Here is a 25903-nt window from a genome sequence, read left to right on the forward strand (position 1 = left end):
AGCATCACATTCAGTGGAGTTTCAGCACCTTCACAGACTTCTGCGCTCATCACCACACTCATACTGCCCAGAGCCCTCTTCTACCTGGAGAGAAACTGTGGATAGATGAGCAGAAGCTGTTCCTGTTGGCAGTGCCAGGCCCTGGAGACCCAGAGCCTCACAGCCCCAAGCCTTGACAGCTAGGCCTATCACTCTAGTTCTAGGACAGTGGTTCTGAACCCTCCTAATGCTGCCACACTTCGATACACTTCCTTATATTGTGATCTCCAGCTATACAATTATCTTCATTGCTACTTTGTAACTATGATTTTGCTACTGTTATGAACTATAATGTAAATAGTTTTGAAGAAAAAGCTTTGCTCTAGGTTCCCAAAATAGAGACTGCATCAGGGGTCCAGGCACTTCCTGGATTTCGAGCAGCAGCATAGGCAGTAGAGGGCAGCAGCAGCAGCAGCGGGCATCAGATGGAAGCCATGAGCAGAGGAATCGGGGTAACATCAGCTGGTATCACAGCTGCTGCAGGGGCCTTGAGGGCTGGGACCTCCTTCCTCAGGATCAGACTCAGGCTTTCATGCTTGTAAAGCAGACACTATTGACTGATCTGTCTTTATAGCCCAGAAATTCATTTTTTTCTGGGCATTTCATATACATGGAATTACACAATGTGATTTTTTTTTTTGCATTCAGCTTTTTCTTACTCAGTTAACATATACATACATGTGTGTATGTATGTACAAATATCAGCTTTATAGTTGAGGCTTGTCCATGTATAAAGACTGGTATTAACAAAAAAGCAAATATTAACAAATCAGATAGGGCACCATATTTGATTTATTTTTTAATATTTGACTTTTTTTTTCTTTTTTCTTTTTTTTCGGAGCTGGGGACCGAACCCAGGGCCTTGTGCTTGCTAGAATATTTGACTTTTTATCAACAGCAGTCTATCGATATTGACTATTTTACTTGTCCATTCATTAGTTGGTGGCCATTTGGATTATTCCACAGATGTGCTTTCCTGTGGGGTGTGTGTGTGTGTGTGTGTGTGTGTGTGTGTGCAGGTGTGTATGGAGGCTAGTGTTGATGCTGGGAGTCTTCCTGGATTGCTCACCACATTGTTCTTTTGAGGCACGGTCTCTCAGTCAAATCCAGAGCTCATGCGTTTGGCTAGTCTGGCGAGCTAGCTTGCGCCAGGAATCCACTCTGAGGCTGGAATACAGTAGGCCTCCACACCCACCCAGTGTTACAGGGATGCTAGGGATTTGAACTCCAATTCTCAACACTTCCATGGGAGAGCTATACGTTCTGAGCCATCTCCTCGGCTGGGAATGGAAGTCAGGGACACCACTACACTCCAGGCAAGGGTCGTTTCCAGCCCTGTTTGGCTTTTTAACTGTTAGGCCCATGCACCTGCCCTGAGTACTTAGACACACTTGTGCACAGCTGTGTGAGAGTGGAATTACTGAGTCCTAAGGTAAATTTCTGTTTGCCACTAATAAATAGTTTTCTGATATGGTTGCCACATACTACATTCTCACTAGGACTTTAAGGGGATGAAGTCCAGCTTCTCACCCCTTCGTAATCTGGAACTGGCTATATAGGCCAGACGGACTTCAAATTCAGGATGTCCGTCTTTCTCTGACTCTTGCATGTTAGGATTAAAGGCCACGCCACTACCTTCAGCCTTTTGTCTACATTTTTATTTGTTTTGTTTGTTTGTTTGGTCTGAGGCTGGCCTGGGACCTGTTGCATAGATCAAGCCAACCTCGAACTCACAAAGATCCTCCTGCCTCTGCCTCCCAAGTGCTGGGATTAAAGATATGTACCAACACGCCTGACCTTGTCTGTGCTTGTGAAAGAACATCTTTTGTGTATTTTTTTTACCATTCCACACATGCGCACAATGAATCATGTGGTCTGCTCTCTAACACTGTCTCCCACTCCCCTGTGTACTCCCCCGACCAGTCTCCCTCTGACTTTCGCCTTCCTGTCTCTTGATTTTGTTTGGCCCATGGAGTCCAGTAAGTGCTGCCCACAGGGACAGTGGCTGATCTCAATTGGTCCTCTGTCAGCTTTGCGCAGATAACTTTTTTAAAAGCTGTGGTGGTGGTGGTGGTGGTGGTGGTGGTGGTGGTGGTAGTAAAGTGCTCTCTTGGTTTAAAAGCTGGGTGGTGGTAGTAAAGCGCTCTCGGTTTTTTTAAGATTTTTTTTTTAAGATTTATTTATTTTAATTTATATGAGAACACTGCAGCTGTCTTCAGACACCAGAAGAGGGCATGGGATTCTGTTACAGATGGTTGTGAGCCACCATGTGGTTGCTGGGGAATTGAACTCAGGACCTCTGGAAGAGCAGTCAGTGCTCTTAACCACTGAGCCATCTCTCCAGCCCCCCCCCACTCTCTCGGTTTTCGATGTGCATGGTATCATATGCACATCACCCATGAATATCCTCAGGTGCCAACAACTGTTTTGTTTTTGAAACAAGGTCTCACAGTGGCCTAGAACTTGTCAGCTAAGCTAAGCTAGGCTGGCTGGCCAGTGCCAGGGACTCTCCTGTCCTTCCCTCCCAGAATGTATCACCATTCACTGCTTTCTTTGATGCTTGCTTTTGTTTGGTTTTTGTTTTGTTTTGAGATAGGAAGGTCACACTGTGTAGTGGTGCTGTATGTCCTGTAGACCAGGCTGGCTTTGAACTCACAGAGCTCTGGCTGCCTCAGCTTCTGGAGTGCTAGGATTAAAGGTATGTGCCACTGTGCCTGGCTTGGTTTTTTTGTTTTGTTTTGTTTGTTTTCTTTTTTTCCTTTTCCCATGAGTTCTAGGGTTTGAATTCAGGTCCTGGTATACCACAAGGGCTGTACCCACTGAGCCGTCTCCCCAGTCCTGGTGGTCTTCGTTGTAACCTTCTCTTTATTTTCCATTTCCCAGCTGACTAGTGATGTTGACCAGTCTTTAATGTACTTCAGTTTCTCCCACCTTAAAAATAGGACCACTGAGAAATGGCTCAGTGGTTTAGAGCACCAGCTGCTCTTCCAGAGGTCCTGAGTTTAGTTCCTAACACCCACATGGAGCCATAGCCATCTGTAACTCCAGCTGCAGGGGATCTAGACTCTTATTTCACACCTTCTCTGCCTTCTTCTGACTCCGTGGGCATCCGGGATGCATCTGGTGCTTGTACATGCATGCAGGCAAGACACATAGACATGCACAATAAAAAATAAAAAAAGAAAGAAATAGGACCGGTGGGGGCTGTTGAGATGGCTCAGTGGTTAAGAATACCTGTCACTCTTGTAGAGGACCTGAGTTCAGTTCCCAGCATCCACAAGTGGCTTGCAATCTTCCATAGCTTCAGCTAGAAGGGGCTACAACAACTTCTTCTGACCTCTAGGTCTGAAGACTATGTTCTACCAGGCACACTCATGGTGCAGACATTCATACAGGCAAAACACTCATACACACTAAATAAATAAATCTTCAATGAAAGAGGAGGTGTAGAGAGCTGGCTCAACCATAAAGAGAATTTGCTGCTATTCTAGAAGAGCTCTGAGCCACAAAACCATATTTCTAGCTTCTTAGTATGTCTTTTCTATACAGGTTTCCCCTAATGATTAATTCAGTCCTCAAATTGTTTTGTGATAGTTACTTTGTCAACTTGACAACCTAGAGTCAGCAGGGAAATGTCTCAGTAAGTGATTACGTTGGCCTGTCAAGGATTGTCTTGATTACCTTAATTGATGTGAGCCCCAGCCTATTGTGGGTGGCACCATTCCCTAGGCTGCAGTTCCTGAGCTGTATTAAGAATGGACTCAAGCTGAGCACAAAGTAACTAAGCAAGTGATCACGCATTTCTTTTATTGACTGTGGATATGATGTGACTAGCTGTTTGAAGTTCCCACCTTACTTTCCTGCAAATTTTTTTGGATTGAAACCTAAAGTTGTGAGCTGAAACAAACCCTTTTCTCCCTTAAGTTGCTTGTCAGATTTTTTTTTTAACAGCAACAAATGAAACTAAACAGTTGTGCACATGTGGACTCATGGTAGTGAGCGAATGGAATTAAATGTGGTTGCCATTGGATAGAGTGGTGCACAGCTTTAGTCACAGCACTGGGGAGGCAAAGGCAGGCAGATCCTGCCAGTTCCAGGCCAGCCTGGTCTATATAGACAGTTCCAGGCCAGCCATAGCTACACAGTGAGACTTTGTCTGTAAATAAATAAGTCAAAAGCGTAAAGTGGCGGGCTTCATGGCACATACTCTTCCTTCCAGCACTGGGAAGCAGAGGCAGGAGGATCTCTGTGAATTCAAGGCCAGCCTGGACTACATAGTGAGTTCTAGGACAGCCAGAGCTGCATGATGAGACCTGTCTGGGGGCGGAGGGAGGCAAGTTTAAGGTGGATTCATTACCTAGACAAAAGCTGACTGTGTTTTAAGGAGGTTCTTCTCACTTATTCCTAGGTGGGTCTTTAAAAATGAGTGTTAGTGGTTTTACTCTGAGGCAGAGTCTCGCTCCCAGGCTGGCGCTGAGCTCCCTATGTAGCTGAGGAGGACCTCGAACTTCTGATTGCCCTGCTTCTACCTTCTCAGAGCCGGGACAGATGTGGACCAACACAGTCAGTGTATGCAGTACTGGGGATGGAACCCAGAGCAAGTGTTCACAGTGGAGCCGCATCCCAGCTCACTCTCTTTCTCTCTCTCTCTCTCTCTCTCTCTCTCTCTCTCTCTCTCTCTCTTTCTTTCTTTCTTTCTACAAAATCTTATTGTGAAGACGAGGTTGGCCTTGAACTCACAGAGACCCCTCTGCTTTTGTCCCATAAGTTATGGGATTAAAGATGTGTGCCACCACACTTGATTTTTCACTTAAAAAAAAAAAAATAAAAAGACAAGAGTCTTGCTATGTAGCCCAGGCTGACCTTGAACTTACAGCCTTCCTGCCTTAGCCTCCTGAGTGGAAAGTAATTTGGTGTGAGTTTGAGTGATTTTTTTGTATCAAGGACTGTTTGCTTGAGTGACAGAGCTCAAGCTTTTTTGATGACTTAGACAGGGCACTCCACTGACAGGGAGACTCCTTGCAGATGAGTCAGACCCAGGATCCATGGCAGCTGTGGCTTGCTGAAGTGTGTCTGTAGCTGGTACAAGCCATCCCTTTCTCACCTTAGAAACCCCACCCACCCACCCCACAGGAACGCTGTGCCACGCATCAGCCTCATCTGAGTCCAGGGCGATGGATGGGCAGGGAACATTGAAGTACTTCCTGGTTGTGCTGTTTCTAACCACGGAGCCAGGGAAGGGTGAGCAAACAGGACTGAGTGACGGAGGGAAGCAAGTGACGTGCAGGAAGAGCTGTGTTGTGCTTTCCAGGGCTTTCCCAAGCCAGAGCTGACCCATAATGGCAGCTCTGATGACACTGACCAGCTGTTGTTGGTGATGCCCCACCCCTGCTCCACACATCTCTGTAAGACAGACACATTAGCAGCTACTTTCTGTGGAAGGGGAGGAGGCCAACCATAGAAAAGAAGGCCCAGAGGCGGCCAGCTTAGCATCTTGGAGTCTTCCTTTCGGGGGACTCTGGTCCCCACATTGCTGTCCCAGCTGCACTTGGCTTTTGTTTGTGTGAGGTAAGAGTCTCGTAGTGATCTTGCCTGACCTGAAACACTGTAGACTGGGCTAACCTTGAACCCACAGAGAGCTGCTTGCCTCTGCCTCCTGAGTGATAGGATTTCAGCTACCAAACCCAGCCGAAAAACACTCTTTACTTTTATCTGTTTGCTTATTCTCTCTTTCTCTCTTTTTGTCTGCGTGCCTGTTCCCACTCAAGCACATACCTTGGCATACATGTAGAGGAAAAAGGACAACTTGTGGGAGTGGCTTCTCCCCTTCCACTTGATGGGTCTTGGGGATCAAACTCAGAACGTCAGACTTGGGGACAACTGTCTTTAGTCAGACATGGCAGTGACTGAAACCCCGGTGTTCCTGAGATCTTCTGAATCAGAGTCCCAGATTGCAAGGAACTCAGCCACAACAGAGCAGGAGGTGTGATGTTCTTCCAGAAGAGAGCCTTGGCTGGGACTGTCCCTCCAGCAGGGGAAGGGAAGAGGTGGCTGTCCCTTTCCATCCTCATTCACACATGGCAAGGCCTGGTGTCTTTACTTGCAGTGAACAGTTTTCCATCCCAAATATCCATGTCACGAAAGGCTTTGAGCCACCTCTTGCCAGCTGACTTGTCTGGAGTGAGGATGTGGGAAAACAGGGGCTTCTCCTCACATTGGCAAAGTTCCTGTTGGCTGTAGGTAGCACATGAAGTGACCTTGTTTTTGAACAAGATTCCAGCCGTGTATGACCCTCAGACATATGTTCGTTTGGCTGCCGACTCCCCGAGCTCCTCCTAGGTCATGTGGCGTCAGGTTGGGTTGAGCCCCTCAGCAGCTGCAGGGTTTGTCCAGCCATGATGCTGGACCGTGTTCTCTACAGCTTCAGGATGAACTTGTGAGAGATGCTAGCCCACAGCCGCTGCTGGCCTTCAGCCCAGAGGCCACAGCGGGAGTCATTGGTCAGGGGTGGACTTGAGTTGGTATAGTGATGGTGCTCATGGACCTAGTGACGCTGTGACCACAGCTCTGTTTCCAAGAATTCAGGAACTCGAAGGTCCTCAAAACTGGTCTCCCTGACCGAGTGGTTTGGTCCCTTGCTTTCTGTGGCCTTGTCTTTAGGAGAGGACACAACAGAAAGTCCCATGGAAGTGAGGTGTTTCCAAGCAGTGAGAATTGCATGATGTCTGTTTGAAGGAAAGCTTTTAAGGATAAAGAAAAGCAACCCAGTCTTCAGGAGCCTAAGGCAGGGAAGACCCTGTGTCAAAAAACCAAAGACGAATGAGAAAAACCTAGGGAATTAGTTAGGTTTAACTGACTCCTGGGTACCTGGCTCCTGGGGTGCCATGTTTGTTTAGAATTCTTAAAGATAAAATAAAACCAGGCATAGTGGTGTAGATTTTTAATCCCAACACTGGGGCTGCCATCAGGAGGCTCACGTAATATTCTCAGAACAAAGCAAGATAGGGGTCTGAGGAGCCAATCCAGTCAGTAAAGTGCTTGCCTTACAAGCACAGGGACCTAAGTTTGGTCCCCAGAATCCCCATTTTTAAAAAAGCTAGGTATGGTGTCATACACCTATCACCCCAGCGCTGGGAAAGCAGAGACAGGAGGACCCATGGGACTTCCTAGCCAAACTGCCTAGCCTGTTTGGTAAGTGAGAGACTCGTTAAAAAGGCAGTATGGCCAGTGAGGTGGCCCAGTGGCCTCATGACCTGTGTTGGATCTCGGGGACCCACGAGAAGGAGAGAACTTGCTTCACAAAGTCAGATCCTTATTCTCCATGTTCCTGCCCACTACACATGCACACACACACACATAAACATCACCCTACTACAATACATGAGTTAATAAATAAAAAGGACATGACTCTTATCACATGTCGTACACAAAACTTCTGTTAAACCCAGCACTCATTTCCCTCACCTGTGTGCTGAACCATACTGTGAGTCCATGGGGGCCTTTCCTGTGTGCACTTCTCAAACCAGGAGCCATATTGGGCCGCAGGTCTCTCCTGCCAGTTGCTGTTTCTGCGATACTCTGGAGTATCATCTGCAGGGTCTGCACGTTGAGCCAGAGCCCCTCTGTGGGCAGGCAGGCTAGTGCAAGGTGCATGTCCCTCATAGCAAGTGATAGAGGAGGAGGGACGCATGAGATTGCTGTTGGCCCTGTGCACCGTGGCTTTGCTGGTGGCCCTATTGTAAGCTGGTGCCGAGGCTGTCAAACAGCCTTTCCTGTTCAGTGTGCTTACCAGGGACCTTGGAGCCATAGCCAACCACTGCTACTCAGAGCAAAAGCCTGGTCCTTTATTTTCAGTTCCAGGCTGGAAGCTCAGTGAGCCTAGGCAGATCCAAGGAAGGGAACCTGCTGGGAGGAGAGAAGCCCCGAATTGGCATCAATATTGAAGCCGGATTAGACAGGCCTGGACTAGGAAGGGGGCACATCAGACAGGGCAATGCTGTCTTTTCTCAAAGCGAAGGGATTTCAGTCAGCTGTGCCTGTCTCATGTGGGACGCCCTGACATGGAAACTTGGGGCCTTCTGGGAGCCCTGGGAAACAAAAGAGGAGAGGCCACTTCAGCTCAGCTGCTTTCTGCAATGCCAGAACTTCTGGGATATCCCCAGGGAATCCCTCCTCTCCCATCACCCAGCCCTGGATTTGGAGAAGGATTTGTAGGAGAGCATCAGTTTGTATCCTGTTTTCATCTTTCAGATCTGGTTGTTCAATGAGGAGCTGGCGTTCTTTACAGATTGGGGGCAGGGCAGGACAAGGCAGGACTGAGGGCTCCGGCCTCACCTGCTGGGCACCTGTCTCTGGCCGTGCCAGCCAGCTGGGCTCTGCAGCAGGCGGAGCAGTCTCATAGCCTGGCACTGCGGCTGGCCAGCCTCCATCCTGCAGCCCCAGCCCCCTGCGGGCTGCAGATGCGCAGGCAGCCGTCTGCAAGGAAGGGCAGAGCTTAGAGCTCAGCCACCAGCTCCCGGTAAGGTGTGCATAGCGGCCAGTTCCTGGCCCCCTTCTGGCTTTTGTCTAGTTCCTTTTGCTGGAAGAAAGGATGCTATCGACAGGGGCAAAGCTGCATGGAGGGGACTCGGCAGAGGGCTCCCGGAAGAAAGCTCCAGGGTCAGCTGGGAGCATTGTACTGGGTCCCCAGGGTTCCCTTCATCCTGCTGGGAGCCTTCCCAGCAGTGGTGCTTCAGAGAGCATTTCCTGTATTTGGAAGCATGAGGTTTTTAAAGTGGTTCGTGGAGTGGAGTGCTATTATTTCTCAGCAGCATGTGAACGTCTGTGTGCGGAGCTGGGAGCACATATACTCGTGTTTATGTTTCTGTGCGTGTGTGTTGTACGTAGGAGTGTGAAATGCAGACTGTGTGTGCATGTGCGTTTGTGGCTGCACGAATCTATTTGTTTTATTGTGTTTGTTTGTTTCATTTGTTTGTGCATGTGTGTGTTTGGGTGTGCGTGTGTACTTGTGAACATTTTTACATGGACTTCTATTTATGTGTGGCTTACACATTTGTGTGCACATGTATATTTTGGTGCATGTATGTTTGTGTACACTTGTGCCTAAATGCGTGTTCATATGTGTGTGTTTACTCAAGGTCCATGCTGGCCTCCAGAAGGTGGCAGCCATGCTGTAGCCGAAACAGCCTGGCAGTTTGCCAGTTCTGCCTTGCGAAATGACTGGCTTCATCACTAGCCAGAGTACCCTACCCGCAGAGAGTTTGCTCGAACACACATGGCTTGGAAGGATAGCGCAGGCCTGTCAGGAGCAGGGCTCTGTGCTGACATGATGATCAGATCTGAGCAAGACTGTGATGGGGACATGGTTTATAGCTTTGGTGGTGGTGACCATGGTGCAGGCTAAGGCATGTGATGGTCACCTCTGAGCCACAAGATGTGGACATCTGGGCTACCTGCTTTGTGCCTGTTTGTGTGTTGGGGCTTCCTCACCATCTAGGCAGTACCTCAGCTTTCAAAGGACATAGCCATTGGCCAGAGGCCTGAGGCCTCCTCCAGGCCTTTTTGGACAGAATAATGACAGGTGTCTAAGTGACTCAACGAGACTCAAAGTCTGGACAGTCTGAAAAGTAGGTAATGAGATCTCTGACCACTTTTCTTCACTCGTTCTGTTCCAGGGATAAACGCCCAAGCTCGGAGGCTACAGCGTATCCGTGCCAAGGGAACCCCAGCCCTCACCTCTGAGACTGCCCAAAGCTCCCCACCAACCGGGCTGCGCCGTACAGTCAGCGAGACCAGCCTAAGCCCAACACCAACGCTACCTGAGGCTGCCCAGAGGCCTGAGGAGCCCCTCCCTGACAGCATGCGTTACTCCCTGTACCAGTGCCCGCACCTGCTGCTGTTGCAGGGCTACAACCAGCAGCACGTGAGCCACCCCCAGCCCCCAGCACCGCTGCCCCTTACAGCCCAAGGACTTGGAGGTCAGGCCTCATCCTTCCTCCCAACAGAGGCAGCTGTGGGATCTCCCTAAGGCTGGGAGGATGCTGTGGGGGTGGGAGATGAAGCACAAGGCTGCTGGCTGCTTGTGTCCCCTGTCCAGGACCAAGCCAAGGCTGTCACTGACCTCAGCCCTCACTGGGTCTTTGGGGGTAGGGTGTGTGTGTGTGTGTGTGTGTGTGTGTGTGTGTGTGTGTGTGTGTGTGTGTGTGTTGAGACCAGGCCTCCTTGGGTAGGGCTGTGTGTGTGTGTAAGACCAGGGCCTTCTTGGCCAGGTGACATTGGAAACTGATCATTATTTGGTAGCCATGTTGTTGGAGCTCCTCTCCCCTCTCCCTCCCTCTCTCCGGTTTCCTTTTGGAGACAATGTCTTCCTAGGTAGCCCAGGCTGGTGTGAAACTCTCTGTCATCCAAGAAGGCCTTGAACACAATCCTTCTGCCTCAGCTTCCTTCCCTACTGTAGGGATGATTGGCTTGTGCTAGCAGACTCAGTTCCCAGAGCCACTTCCTACTTTTTTATCTGGGTCCTAAGGAACTAGCCCTTGGTGACAGCCTACTGTCATTTGTTTTTTGTCTTTGCTCATTCCTGCTCTGGTCTCTGGGCCTTTCACAGCACCCACGGGGCTCCTGGGCTCAGTCTCAAGAGAAGCCCCATTTTGAACTGAGAACTGAGGAGCAGGGCCTACACTGCTTCCTGGGGGACCTAGGGGGGGTCTGGTAGCCCTTAGCTCGTGGCCATCAGACAAAGCACTGCTCTCACCTCTTGTTTGGTCTCTTCTGTAAGGAAGCAATGTCCTCTGGGTTGGGCTGGGGTGGCCAGAGGTTACCAAGGTAAAGGTGACTGGTGACATTGGGGTGGGTGGCCAGCGGCAAGGAACAGGGGCACTGCTGTGCTGGAGCAGTGCTGGCGTGACCAGTGTCATACCTATTCTCAATTGCCTGTCTGCTCTTTAGGACAGCCTGGTGTACGTGCTCAGCCGGGAGCGGCACACAGTGGGCCAGCGCACGCCCTCCAGCAAACCCAGCATCAGCTTGTCTGCCCCAGACATCCTGCCTCTGCACTGCACCATTCGCCGCCACCAGTCCCCAGATGGTGGCCCGGCGGGGACCAGGCTAGTGCTGGAGCCCATTGCAGGGGCACCGGTGTCAGTCAACTTCTCAGAAGTGGGAAGGAACCCCGTGGTGCTACAACATGGCGACCTGCTCTCCCTGGGTCTCTACTACCTGCTGCTGTTCAAGGACCCAGGGCAGGCGCAGCCACTGCCTGCCTGTGCCCTCGCCCGTCTTGGGGCGGCACCCCAGAGCTGTAGAATGTGTGGTGCGGCGCTCAAAGCCCGAGGGCCGGCTTCCTTGCCTGCTGCTGTGGTGCGGCGGCGGTCACTGCTCCTGGAGTTTGAGCCTGACGTGGAGGACACACTGCTGCAGAGGATCATGACACTGATTGAGCCTGGAGGGGATGACCACAAGCTGACACCCGCCTTCCTCCTCTGCCTCTGCATCCAGCACTCTGCCACTCACTTCCAGCCGGGTACCTTCAGGCATCTCCTGCTCAAGATCGCCAAAAGGATCCGAGACACTGTCTGGGTGCGTGAGGGTGACGGCCTGTGTCTGTGTCGGGTGTGACTAGGTGGCTGGGCTCTGCCTGCTAGGGCTGAAGGCCTGCCACTACTGTGATGCTCCCACAATGATGTCAGGCTGAGGAAGGGCTGGCTTCTCCATGTACACTCCCAACCCAGCAGGCCTCAGTGTGAGTCTGACTAGACCACTGTCCATGGGCCCTGTGGTTTCCACCAGGTCAGTTTGGTGTTGAGGCCCAGGACAGTCAGCTGTCAGCTGTTGGCACATTGTCTCCAAGTCAGAGCCTCTCAACATGGGTCAGTAGACTTGGGGGGTGGGGGTGAGGCATGCAGAATTCCTCATTATGAAGCCAGTCCCGTATATCTCACGGGATACTTACCAACGTCTATGACTGCCCCTCCCAGCACACACACACACACACACACACACACACACACACACACACACACACACACAGAGGAATCTGCCAGCAAAAAGCTCAGCAGTGCCACCTGTTGGGCTGAGCAAACAAAAGCATTGGAACAGGCTGCCTGGGACTCAAGGCTGACTCCCTGCCCTGAAGGTGACCTGGCTCCTGAGGACCGAAAGGGTCTCTGTTGCTCAGGGCTGTTAGAGCCTTTTAGGTATCTCGGCCTTGCTCATCACCATCTCTGTAATCCCAGGGTTCAGGGCCAGAGAGGAGTGGATACCAGGGTCCAGTCAGTCTAATAGAACAGTTTTAGTCAGCCGGCCTTCGTGAGAGACCCTGTGGCTATGGAAGTAAATACGGGAGAGAGAGCAACACAGGCACACACACCCCGCAGGCTGGTTGTTGAGGGAAGCGGGAGCCCTGTCGTGTCTGTCATAGGGGTGTGGGGGTCAGTCACAGAAATGGGAAGAAACCTGAGTTGGTGGAAAGGTTTCTGAGAATGGAAAAGGCCTAGCTGAGAGGGAACAGCAGAACTCGGGTGTCTGTGATCACCTGCCGTGTTCTTCATGGAGATGAAATGATGTGTATTCATGAGTGGGTTCTCTCTTTCCCTCTACTGTGTGTGTGTGTGTGTGTGTGTGCGTGTGTGTGTGTGTGTGTGTGTGTGTGTGTGTGTGTGTGTGTGTGTGAGTCAGTCAGCCTGTTCCATGGCTCGTGTGGGGGTCAGAGGAAAACCTACAGAATCCGTCCTCTCTTTCCGCTTTTCCATTTATTTATTTTATTAAATTTGACACCTTTTACATAATATTTGTTGCGGAAAATTAAAAGTTTATGAATCCACTAACTAGGGGGTTTAATTTTTGTTACAAGAGGAATTGCTCTCATCTAAGATGGGAAGTAACAGCCTTTTCTGTAGTAGACTTTAGAAAGAGGGGCGCTTCGGCCGGACAGACGGCTCAGCACTTCTGAGCACTTGCTTCTCATGCAGAGGGCTCACGTCAGGAGGCTCACAACTTCCTGTGACTCCCGTTTCTGGAGGTCTGATGCCCTCTTCTGGGCCTCCTAGGGGCACACATGTGGTGCCCCTACAGAGAAGAAGATAAGCATGCATAGACCTAATAATAAATAAGGACTTAAGAGGGGAGGAGGTCCAGGCACAGTGACACATGCCCTTAATCCTGGTATATGGGAGGCAGAGGCAGGCAGATCTCTGGGATTTCAAGGTCAACCTGGTCTACACAGGGAGTTCTGTTACAGCCAGGGTTACATAGAGAGACCCGGTCTCAAAAAACAAAACAGAGGGTTGGGGATTTGGCTCGGTCTCAAAAACAAAAGGCCCTGGGTTCGGTCCCCAGCTCTGAAAAAAAAAAAAAAAAAAAAAAAAAAAAAAAAAAAAAAAACAAAACAGAAACAAAAAAGCCCACCACACCTCCTCCCCAAAAAAGAAAAGCGATAAGGATCTAGAAAATCAGACCTGCTTAGAAGACTTTTTTTTAAAATTATTTTTTATTTGCTTATTTGTTTGTTTGACACAGGGCCTCACAGCCCAGGCTGGCCCCCATCTCCCAAGTGGGAGTGCTGGGTTGGCAGGTGTGTGTTTCTCTGACAGCTGCTGGCTTTGGTAATGTCTTCCGTGCTAGGAGAAGCAGAAGTCACAATCTGCCCACACCCACACCGTCCTTGCCAGATTTGAGGGTTCTGTAGGGAAGGAAGTCCCCACTAGCAGACCTGACTGCCAAAGCTCAGAAGCAGTAGTGCAGGCAGCCCTTCTTTTAACACTGAATAAAAGACAGTTCGGCGTGCAGCAGCTCCCCTTGTCGCTTGAGGCAGCCTTCAACTGCTGTGGTTGCCACAGTCAGAGCACCACCTGACAGTGGTGCAGGGCTCGTGCAGCCTTTGCAGCCCTGAGACCCTTGCAGCATCACCCACCCCTCCATCACCAGTCTGTGGGTTCCAGGGATAGGATTTAGGGACTGTGACAAGTCTGTTTCCCACTGAGCCATCCTGCAGGCCCTGGACGCTGTGTGTTTGAATATATCCTGCTGCTGTGCTGTGTTGCTCACATTAGCTTCTATTTTACTTTTGTTCCTTTACAGGAGAAGACCAAAGAACTAGCAGAAAAGCAGGCGCAACTGTAAGTGTGACCTAGTTACTGTCCCTCCCTTGCAACATCACGTTCCCTGCAGGCTCCCTGGGCTTGGCTCCAGACTTGAGCCAGTGCCCTCCCATTCCTTTTTCCCAACCACCCTGGGAAGCTGTAAAGGGAAATTTCCAAGGTAGGCCTGGTGGTGCAGGCACATGCTATCTGTGGTGTTTAGGAGGCTAAGGCAGGAGGATTCCAAGTTCAAGGCTTACCTGTGCTCGATAGTGAGTCCACAGCCAGCCTGGGCAGCTAACTCAGACCCTGTCCCAGATTGTGAAGTAAAAGCAGGACTGGGGATATAGTGCAGTGGTAGAGCTCTGACCTAGACTGAGGGGTTGTGGAGTGTAGGTAAGCTGTAGACCTTCTGCCTAGGATCCCACAATGAGTTGAAGGAATGGCTTAGGATGGATCATTTGCCTAGCACCTGGGAGGACCCAGGTTCAATCACCAGTAGGAAACCAACAGCAGACACTCCACAAAAGGCTCGCTAGCTGCTCAGTGCATCACACACACACACACACACACACACACACACACACACACCCTGAATTCACCAGAGCATCTTTAACATGGAGAGGAAAGATTTTTTTCTGAGTGGTCGGTCCCACAGCTTCTTTTCCTGGTTAAAGCACCCTAGCCCACCTTCCATGGAAAGTACCCTGGTGGGATTTGTGGATCGTTCTGTATCCTCGGATTTTCGGACACTGAGGCCCATAGCTCCTGTCCTCCCAGAATGGAAGTCTTCATGATTCTTGGTGGGAATGGTCAGGGAGGCAGTGGCATCTCTGTAGGATACATACCAGGAGGGATCTGGGAACGGCAGCTTTGGCTCTTCCAGCGAGCGTGCTAGTACTAAAGATGAAGTTCAGAAAATCAGGCCCAGGGCTGGGGGTGTGCCTCGGTGGGTAGAGTGCTTGCCTGCCATGCAGGAAACCCTGGGCTCCATCCCCAGCTCACATAAACCAGATGTGGAGAGATAGACAGGCCTGTAATCCCAGCACTCAGAGGCGGAGGCTGGAGGATCAGAAGTTCAAGGTCATCCTTGGTGACATAGTGAATTTGGGGCCAGCCTCGGATATATGAGATCCTGTATTTAAAAGAAAAGACTCCCAGACAGTACCTGTGACACGCGCAGATGTTTGCATGCATGAGTGCACCGGAGAAGCCATGCTGGCCTGCTGAGGCTGAGGCTGAGTTGAAGGTGGTCTCTGAGCAGCTGGGGAGGGGACTGGAATTGTGGGACCAAGAGCGCCACCTACTGGCCGCATGTTCCTACCTCAGACTCAGCGGCATGGTTGTGCAGTAACCTCTGAGTACAAGACACACAGAGGTCAGGACAGAGGGCTGAGATCCTGCCATCCTCAACACCCACCAGATGGACTTGAGCTCAGGCTGCCTCCATGCCTGTTGACGTCATTAGCCAGTGAGGATCTGGACCCCTGGAGTCTGCAGCTGCACAGGGAGACCAGGTGCTGCTGTCTGGCCTAACAGTCTGTGCAGACTAGCCAGAGGCAGCACTGATGCCAAAGGGTGACTGACCACATGGCAGATCTCAGAAGAGTTGCAAGCACATTGATCCTGTTCCCACATTTGGGATGCAGGGTTGTGTCTCCCGCTTCCCTGTGGACAGGAAGAGCCAAGGCCTTCTTCCCTTTAGCAGCTTCTGTTGTGCTGCGTTTCCAGAACTTTCAGAGTTCTGTTTTCATCCCTAATGCATGCTTACTGCTTTTTGTTTTCAGTTCCTTTTTGCTTTTGCAAAGAGTGAATCAGTACAAGGACACAGGACAGTACAGCACACAGCAGTCAGTCAGTCCCACGAACTCACATCTGGGCTCAGCTGGTGCCAGATGTCTCTTCTCTGCTCTGTGGACGTGGAGGCTGCTTCCCAGATTTCCTGGCCTGGCAACCATGCACTTCCAGTCCAAGCCGTATGCCTGGCGACAGCCAGCCAGCCTAGCCTACTCAGTGAGCCTTAGATCACCAAGAGACCCTAAAGCAAAATGGGCAGTGCTCCCAAGGAACAATACCTGAGGCTGCTCTCCGAACTATACACACAGAGAAACACACATACACACAGAGACAAAGACACACACAAACACAGACACACACAGAAACACACACACATACACACAGAGAGACACAAAGACACACAGACACAGACACACACAGAGAGACACAGACATAGAGAGAGACACAAGACACATACACACAAAGACACAGACACAGAGCCACAAGACTCACATATACACAGAGTCACACAGACAAACACATATACACACTATACTCAAATTCTACACAGACCCCCCACACACAAACTGACACACCCCACCTCCTCCCTACACCTTCCACACATCCCACAAACCACACACACACATACCCACACCACACACATGCACATGCACACACATACCCATACCACACACACATGCACATGCACACACACATACCCACACCACACACACACGCACACACAGACACACGGCACATAAACCTCTCACATAAATCACAGCCCCCACAACCCGCACAGCACTCCTGCACTCCACACATCTCATGCATCCCTCTCCCCCCACCTCTCCTCAGCACATAGATATTAGTATTTCTCTCTGCCCCTCTTTGGCCCCTCCTGCCTCTCACTTTATGACTTGTTTTGCTCCAGCACCAGCCCCGCTGTTTCCCAAGGCACCTAGTGCTGTAATTTGCATTTCTAATCTGTGTTTATCTCAACTGCCTTGTTCTTTTCTTACCAGTGTTTGTTTTCTTTCCCCCCTAATCATTATTTCTGGTTCCCCTCCCTCAGCATGGACTGTTTTCCTCATGGCTGATGTCATCCTGGGGTGACTTTGTGCAGCTGTGTGGTGACCTACCTCTTGGACTTGGGGTCAGAAAAAATGTGTCCATCTGCCTTGCTCTGTGTGTGGATGTGCGTGCGCCTGCTTGGGTGCGTGTGCGTACATGTGAGTTTGTGTTGCAGGGTTGGGTGTGCACCTGCAGAGGTCAGAGGAGTCTGGTCCTGTTCTATCACTCTCTGCCTATTCCCTTGAGATAGTATGTCTCACTGAGCCTGGAGCTCACTGGTGCATAGACTGCTGGCCAGCCAGAGAGCTCCCAGATCCTCCTTTCTTAGAGTGGCTGCCTTATGATGTGCCGGGTGTTGTGGTTACAACATGCATGCTGGTTTACTTCCCGTGGTTCCTGGGGAAATTGAGGAAGGCAGTGAATCTTAGAAACAAAATGGAGCTGGACGCTGAAGATCAAGTGGATGCTCTTCTGAGCATGTGCGGCCCTTCTGCATGCCGCTGTATAAGCCAGGCTGGTAAAGAACCATCAAGACTCGGTGCTGTACGAGCTAAGCATGGTGCTCCGCAGCTACCACAGGAGAGATGGGCGCCAGCCAGCTTCTTCCCCACCCAGGCCCAGGACAGAGAGGTCACCATGGTTTGTGGACTAAACTGAAATTAATGGCCGGGACTGCAGGGGAGAGTCAGGCAGCCCTAGGACAACAGGAGAAAGGGCCAAATCCTCCCTTGTGACCCCCCTCACATCAGCCCCATTTAGTCCCCAGATGTTCCCAGTGGTGTGGACCCTTCCTTAGGAGCCCCAGGCTATGTAGCAACATCAAACGGCAGGCATTTCTGGCTCTACAGTCTTCAGTTTCTATCTTCTCCAGCTACAAATGACTTGGGGAGCCTTATGTCCTCTTCTAGTGAGGGACCCTGAGGCCACCAGTGAGAGATTCTTGGACTTTTTCTCCACGAAGCCAGCCCAGTCAGATCTTGGGGTGATCCTTCTGAGGGAGTGCTCATGGTCCCAGAGGCACACACCTAGCTAGGCGAGATGTTCAGCAGACGTGGTTGCAGAGGCTCATGGGAGATTCCACCATCCCTAAACCTTAGGGACCTGCCCCAGACAGTGCATTGAGGAGGTGAGGAACTGGGCTGCTGTGTGACACTCAGTGGGGGAGATGGTTTGGAGTGGCCTAGAGTCTGTGAGAGCCAGTCTAGGGGCAGAAGGAACACAGGTGCCAGCCATTGACACTCTTTTGAAAGGGGGTGCTTAGCTGGAAGGTGGAAAACCTGGGGTGAAAGGAACTTTGCCCCAGCTGACTGTAGGAGGGGTCTGGGCTCCTCCTACAGGAACTTGGGTGCCAGGTACCTGGTAGTCCTTTGAGCAGTACCCAGTTCTATTTTCATTAACTAGAGTGACAGTGCCCCTACATGGATAGCACACCAAACTGCAGAAGGGATGGTGGTAACTGGGATGGTCCTGCTCCCCTTTGTACTTTAGCAGGTGACTTCCAGTGGCTGTGTCAGCTCTGGGATTTTTCTAAGTTTGAAAAACATGCTTTGTTTTCTTTTCTTGTGCTGTTATGGATTGAACCCAGGACCTTGCACAAGCTAGACAGGTGTTCAACAGTGAGCTTTTCTCCTTATTCCCCCACTGATTTTAGGTGAACGTCTTAATGCTAAGTCAAATCCCCACTGGGGGATTCTAGGCAGGTGATCTACCACTGAGCCACACCCCAGCCCCTCACTAGGGGATTCTAGGCAGGAGCTCTACCACTGAGCCACACCCCAGCCCCTCACTGGGGGATTCTAGGCAAGGCTCCACCACTGAGCCACGCCCCCAGCCCCTCACTGGGGGATTCTAGGCAGGAGCTCTACCACTGAGCCACACCCCAGCCCCTCACTGGGGGATTCTAGGCAAGGCTCCACCACTGAGCCACGCCCCCAGCCCCTCACTGGGGGATTCTAGGCAGGGACTCTACCACTGAGCCACACCCTAGCCCCTCACTGGGGGATTCTAGGCAGGGCCTCTCCCAATGAGCTATTTTCAGGCCCTCATTAATTGTAAGCAATTGATCTAAATGCTGAGGGAATACTAATGCTAATCTCTGACCTTTAATGCTCTAGGCAGGTAGAATCACATCCTCACTCCTGATTTCTGCCTCTGATTTACTACCTTCACCCATCGCTGATGTCCTTCAGTAGTTAATTGATCTCTCACTTCTGTCAGTCTGTTTCCTCTGAGAATTACCTGGTTAAATAATCTTACGGCTCCTATTTCTTTGACTAAATAACATACTTAATACTCGGGTTTCTTGTCTCCAAAGCCATGGATAGTAAGCCCTGCTATACACACCCTATGCATGAGTGTGTGTGTGTGTATATGCTACACAGCGCTGTAGCACTCACAGCTGCTCAGTCTGTGCTCCAGCAAAGCATCCTGGGAAGGCAGCATCCTCACTAGAGTGCAGTCTGGTGCCCAGGCTGCCTGCATTAGACTTTGAAGCCTCTGACAGGTTCCTGACTTCTAGGGAATTGACAAGGGTGTTTGCTTCTGTTAGTGTCCCATAAGATGGCTGTCCCCATGCACGCAGAGCAGCAGACTCGGCTCCTCATCTGTATACCCAGAGTAACCCGTTAGCCTTTCTGTCTCGGTAGCCAGGAACCCATCTCCTGGGCCAGCTTCCCCATGGCCGACCTGGTTCCTGACCTGCAGCACATTCTCTTTTGGATGTCAAACTCCATCGAACTCCTGTACTTCATCCAACAGAAGTCCCCACTGTACATGCAGAGCATGGAGGAGGAGCTGGATGTCACAGGTATGGCCCATGTGGTTCCCCAGGCTCAGCACCATCTTCATGCACAGTTGGCAGTGTGTATAGCAGTGGCTTCACGCGCATGTGCCTACACAGGGTGGGACTTTCTTGGCCCTCAGTCCACTCATTTGGGGGTCACACATGAAGCCAGCATTAGTGATTCACACTGACCCGGTGCCCCTATATTGGTCTGTTTTGTCTCACGCCTCATGTCCACTGTAGCTCGCTCTGATCTGCTTGTGGGAGGTTGGAGGTGGGTACAGGCCACTTAGAGGGGACACTCGAGCATACAATTAACAAAATGAAGGGCTCAGAGACGCCCCATAATTCCAGAAAGGAAGAATGCTGCCAATCAGAGCTGGAAGGCTTGTCGGCTTCAGAGGTGGAAATATGGTAGCATGCCTGAAACTAGCATTTCCAAATACTCAAATTCCCAGAATACTCCAGGGCACGTGCTTCTGCTGAGAGGGGGACAGGGGTGGGAGCTGTATCAGGGAAGTGGCTCAGTTGGTAAAGCGCCAACTGTACACGCAGGAGATCCTGAGTGCTGTCCCCAGCATTTAAGTAAAGCCCAGGGTGGCGGTACACAGGTGTCGTCCCCACACTCACAATCCTAGGAGACGGGCCTCCCTGGGCTCCCAGGCTGGCTGGCCTGGCCTAAACAATGAGCCTCAGGCCCCGGGAGAGGCCCTGTCTGAAAAGCCAAGGTGGATGACCCCAAGGAACGACTGGTGCTGCAGTAAATCTCCAACCCCAGTAAACCCGTGTAAGGAACACATCTCAGTTACAGCACTCATAAGCTGCACACCTAGATTGGGCGGATGCACCACTGCACTGCTCCACTCCCCAGCTGTGAGATCCCTTGCTACTTGCAGCCTCTCCAGGTCACGTGGTTCTGTTCCGTCTTCCTCCCACCTCCTCTTCCTCCGTCCTTTCCCTTCCCTTCTTCCTCTCTCTAAGAGCTCCAGTCCCACCTTTCCCTTCCACTGCCCAAACACAGGCTCCAGCCTTTAGGTGACCGGTAAGAATGGGGAGAAGTTTCGCATGACATCACCTGAGTACATGTACACACACACACACACACACACACACACACACACACACACACACCTGACAAAAAAATTAAAGGGTAAGGTAGTGGAGTGGGCCAGCCCCTGGGTGGTTTATTGGTATGTGTCTGTTAAGGACTCTGTGCTGGAGATAGCCTGGGAGGTTTTGACAGGGCCAGGAGCCTACCTGCGGTAGGTCCCATGTCCTGACCAGGCATCTGGGAACCTGGGCCAGAAGGTTTGCTTTGCCAATGACAACATCAAAGTCACTCACTCCTCTTTATCAGTGGGGCCACTGGGCTGTTTAGACCTATCCTGGGTACAGGACCTGTGGCCCTGCCACTGAAGGCCCAACCTGAAGAGAGAGGTGGTGTTCATTGTGTCTGTGTAGTGTCCCGCACCCCTTTGTGGTTATAACAGGTGAGGCTGGTTTCCTCAATGCCCAGGAGATACCTGGTCCTGGGGACCCTGTGGCTTTGTGGTGGCGGTTACATCTCAGGTATCTACCTGGGTGTCTTAGAGCCACTCTGGAGTGGACTGATCCTGCTTTCCGCTTGTCGGCTGCTCTTTGTCCTTGTGCCCAGGGGTGAGGTGAATCTGGATCTTCAGGCCCTCCAGGCCTCCATCCCCCTTTTGCTCTTTTTAGTTTGTTGTTATTGTATTTAGGGGGGGTTGTTTTGCTTCTTTTTTGTTGTTTTGTTTTGTTTTGTTTGACAGGGTCTCACTGTATATCCCTGGCTGGCCTGGAACTTGCTGTGTAGATCAGGCTAGCCTCTGCCTCCCGAGTGCTAGGAGGTTTCCTATTTCTCGAGAGCGTTTTGGCGCCACAGCCATGTGATAGCCTCCCAAGGGGCTGATGTACAAGCCTTTTAACCAGTGTCCTGAAAGGCGACCTTCAGGGCCCGGTGGGGCTTGCTGCCTTGAATAGCCAGTTCTGATGGAAAGCATGGCCTGGCAGCTGGGGCCTCTTAACCCAGCCACTTGGGAGACTGAGGCAGGACAGCTGTGGGCTCAAGTAGTTAGGGTGAGTTTGCGCTACAGAGGGAGTTCATGACCATTCTGGGCACGTTGTCTTCAAAAAAACCAAAAACCCAGTGGTAGAGGCCTGCAGGATGTAGCGAGGTGGAGGAAGGGATTAAAGGAAAGGATGAAGGAAGGACAAACTTCCAGCTGTCTTAGTAGCATAGACGGACACATGGGACCCCCTGTGTCTGCTCTCCAGCTCTGCCTGCCAGTGTGACTGACTGCCTGGGACAGGTTTGGGATCTCCACACCTCTATGGGAGGTGCGTGCCAGGCAGATCCCCAGCAGGTAGCTAGGTAGACGGTGGAGTCCTGGCTGCTCCTGGCTGGGGGCCCACATGTGCACGCTGTGCAGGTGAGCCTCCTCTTGCGGCCCCTCCCCCTGCAGGCTCCAAGGAGTCGCTGTTCTCCTGCACGCTGACAGCCAGTGAGGAGGCCATGGCGGCCCTGGAGGAGGTGGTGCTGTACGCTTTCCAGCAGTGCGTGTATTACCTCTCCAAGGTGTGTGCTGCCGCTGCCTCTGCCGCTGTGCTGTTGATTGCGGCTCTCCTAGGGCCTTGGGGTAGGAGGGAATGGGCTGGGATGAGCCCACTGCAGCAGGGAGGAAGAGCTGCTGGTTCCACCCTGGCCCTCGCTGTACCCCTTGCTCCCGTTCTTCCCCATAACGGTCCAGCCTGGTGGTCATCGGCATGGTGCCCTTTACAGCACTGCTTGGTGCCTGCTGTGGGCAGTCCTGTTTGCACCTGCAGCTCCTCTCCCTACTTCTTAGTTCCAGGGCAACTCCTGCTGGGCTTCGTCCCCTCCTGTTGCCTTAGGCTTGTTAAATTTGGGGCTACTGGGCAGTCCCAGCATCCCTGTCAGTGGGATTCCCTTGGGGTTCTCTGTCTCTGCAGTGCCTGTATGTCTGCCTCCCGGCCCTCTTGGAATGCCCCCCATTTCAGACAGAGCGCAGGGAGAGCTGGCGCTCGGGCCCCGCTCTGCCTGAAGAGCTTCGGCGCGTGGTGTCGGTGTTCCAGGCCACCATGGACCTCCTGCAGCAGCTGCAGATGCATCCTGAGGTGGCCTCTCAGATGCTCGCTTACCTCTTCTTCTTCTCTGGTACACTGCTCCTCAATCAGGTGCTGGACAAGGGTGAGTGTGCTTGGGGCCGAGACCTGGGTTCCTTTAAGAAAGCTAAATGTGCCCTCAAGGGAAGGCTCTGCCTGGCTGAGCCCGTGGGAGGATGGCTCCAGACCTAGACTAGGGCAAAAGCTCAGAGCATGAGCTGATGGTGTAGGGTAGGAGGGGAGGGGGCTAGCGGCTGTCACAACCCCTGGTGCCTTGGACCTGGTCTCCTCCATCTCTTTCTATGTCTGCCCTGAGAGAGTGCGTGGTCAGCATTATCTTGGAAATTGAGAGGGTGCTGAGGTGACTTGGAGAGGGAGATGGTGCTTTGGGAACCTTGGTGGGTCTCATCCTTTCCTCCCTCCCCAGGGCCCTCCCTGAGCTGCTTCCACTGGCCCAGGGGTGTCCAGGTGTGTGCCCGCCTGCAGCAGTTTCTGGAGTGGGCCCGCAGCGCTGGCCTCGGAGCACCTGCCGAGCGCTTCTTTCGGAAGCTTTCCTGCACCCTGCATCTGCTGGCTACTCCCCGTGCTCAGCTTGTCCAGGTAGAAGGGCACTGGGGGACCGGTGCAGAGAAGGGTATGCATGCGCTGGCTCTAGGGTGACTGGCTTACAATCCAAGTCAAGGTGGCCTGGGCTCTGCGCCTGGAAAACTCCCATGTTGTTTAGTTCCTCAACCGTCCACACCCACACCAGGCTGGATAATCCCATGGGTGCTGTGGGCAGTCCCTGGGCTCCGTACTGGTCACTCTGTGGTGTGACAAGGTGAAGAACCCGAAGAGGAGGACATGATCTGTCTCCCACTGGGCCCAGCCTAGTCAGCAGATCCATCGAAGAAGTCAGAGGGTCGGGTGGGAGGAGACAGAGGGCTCAGCTCACAGTGGCTGCTGTCAAGAGCCTGGGTGCTCAGTAGCTTCTGAGTGGGCCCAAGCCTGCCCAGAAGCTCAGCCTAGTCCCATACCCATGCAGAACAGAACTCATAGCACAGAGCAGCAGCAGTTCTCACCCTCCCTAGTGCCACAACCCTTCAATACAGTTCCTCATGCTGTGGTGACCCCAGCCATACCATTATTGTTGTTGCTACTTCATAGCTGTAATTTTGCTATTGTTATGAATCAGAATGTAAATAGCTTTGGAGTAGAGGTTTGTCAAAGGGGTTGCGATCCACAGGTTGAGAACCCCTGCCCTAGAGCCATCCAGTCAGCCCTGTGGGGTTGTGCCTTGCCTTGCTTCTTGCTTTGTCCTCAAGTTTGTGGTCATTACCACCGCAGCAGTAGGGACCGAGGGCTCCCCCTCCCCCACCACTCCTGGTACCCTCTTCCTCAGAGCATTCGTCCGATGGCTAATGGAAACCCTGCAATGGTTTCTTCTCCTGTGTGGAAACCACTGAGCTTGTCCTGAGACGGTGAACATCGTGAGGGACTGTGGGTGGAGCCATCTAACATGAAACCTGCCCTCTGTTGTCCAGACGTGTGTTAAAGGCTCACTGGGTAACATAGCTTCACTGTTCAGCCCCAGGAAAGCCCTGAGCAGGCCTGGGAGACAGACACTGGATCAAAAAGAGTAGTCCCACCAGGTATGGTGGCTCATGCCTGTAGTCCCAGCCTTCCGAAGGCAGAAACAGGGGGGATTGTTGCAAGTTTGAGGCTAGCCTTACATAGTAAGTTCCAGGCCAGCCTGGGCTACTTGTGGAAATCTTCTCTTAAAAAAAAAAAAAGTAGAGAAAGAAAAGAGACATTTCTGCAATATCTCCCGCCTGTGTTTCGGCATCACTGACCTTAATGACAGTGGCCACTGCTTGTCACTGAGACAGCTGTGTCACCCTACTGCCCTGCAGTTGGCTGAGTGGGCAAAACCGCATCTCTTCCATAGAAGGCAAAGCTGAGGTGACACTATGAGTGTGCAGTGGAGCTGGGCCTCCAGACATGGCTACTTGTGATTTAAAAATTACATTTATTTAATTGTGAGTGCGTGTGTGTGCTGGTACCACAGGGGTGTGTGGCGTTCACAGAACAACTTACTGGAGTCAGTTCTCTGCTTCCACCATGGGGTCCCAGGGATGGAATTCAGGTCAGCAAAGGTGATGATGGCAAGAGCCTTTTTAATGTGCTAAGCCATCTCACCGGGGCGAGGAGATCTGCTCGACATGGCTACAATATTGGTTTTAAAGCAGAGGTTAATTTTTTTCATCATAAAGTGAAAACCGCACCATAGAGAACTCAGGTGCCTAGGCATGGCTGGCAGCTGGCACCTGGGACTTCAGTTTGCTTCCTCCTCAAATATCACTGCTTCAGCCTTTCTGTGGCTGGGATGAAGCACCATGGCCAAACTGCTTGGCGAGGAGCGGCTTTATTTATTTGGCTTACACTTCCATATGACTTTTTATCATTGAAGGAAGTCAGGACAGGAACTCAAACAGGGCAGGAACCTGGAGGCAGGAGCTCCAGATGCAGAGGCCATGGAGGGATGCTGCTCACTGGCTTGCTCGGACTGCTTCCTTAGAGAACCCAGGACTGCCAGCCCAGGGGTCACTGATCACTAATTTAAGGATCAATCATTAATTAAGAAAATGCCCTATAGCTGGATCTTAAGCAGGCATTTTCTCAGTTGAGGTTCCTCCCTTCAGATAACTTTAGCTTGTGTCAAGTTGACATAAAACTAGCCAGTATAATCACTGAACATTTCTATTTTCCTCAGCAGGGCTGGAAATGGAACCTAGGACCCTGTGCATGCTAGACAAGCATTAACCACTGAGCCACGCCCCAGCCCCTCACTGGGGGATTCTAGGCAGGGGCTCTACCACTGAGCCACACCCAAGCCCCTTACTGGGGGATTCTAGGCAGGGGCTCTACCACTGAGCCACGCCCCAGCCCCTCCCTGGGGGGATTCTAGGAAAGTGTTACCAGTGAACCACACTTCCAGTGCCTTTAAGCAGGTGCTGTACCACTGAACCATGTTGCCAGCTTTAAG

The 25903-nt window shown here is 51.6% G+C and overlaps 1 protein-coding gene across 1 annotated transcript in view; it reads left to right on the plus strand.

The window, feature by feature from the left end:
• The window catches only part of Radil (Rap associating with DIL domain), a 61065-nt gene that overhangs the window by 27401 nt on the left and 7761 nt on the right, over nt 1–25903 (plus strand). Inside the window, exons 2-8 of the mRNA XM_032886861.1 lie at nt 9714–9961; nt 10987–11616; nt 14116–14153; nt 19604–19764; nt 22221–22333; nt 22726–22963; nt 23306–23478. Of these exons, the coding sequence (XP_032742752.1) occupies nt 9714–9961; nt 10987–11616; nt 14116–14153; nt 19604–19764; nt 22221–22333; nt 22726–22963; nt 23306–23478 (1601 nt within the window). The remainder of the gene's footprint in view (nt 1–9713; nt 9962–10986; nt 11617–14115; nt 14154–19603; nt 19765–22220; nt 22334–22725; nt 22964–23305; nt 23479–25903) is intronic.

Source organism: Rattus rattus, chromosome 16 (genome assembly GCF_011064425.1).
Source record: "Rattus rattus isolate New Zealand chromosome 16, Rrattus_CSIRO_v1, whole genome shotgun sequence".
NCBI lineage: Eukaryota > Metazoa > Chordata > Mammalia > Rodentia > Muridae > Rattus > Rattus rattus.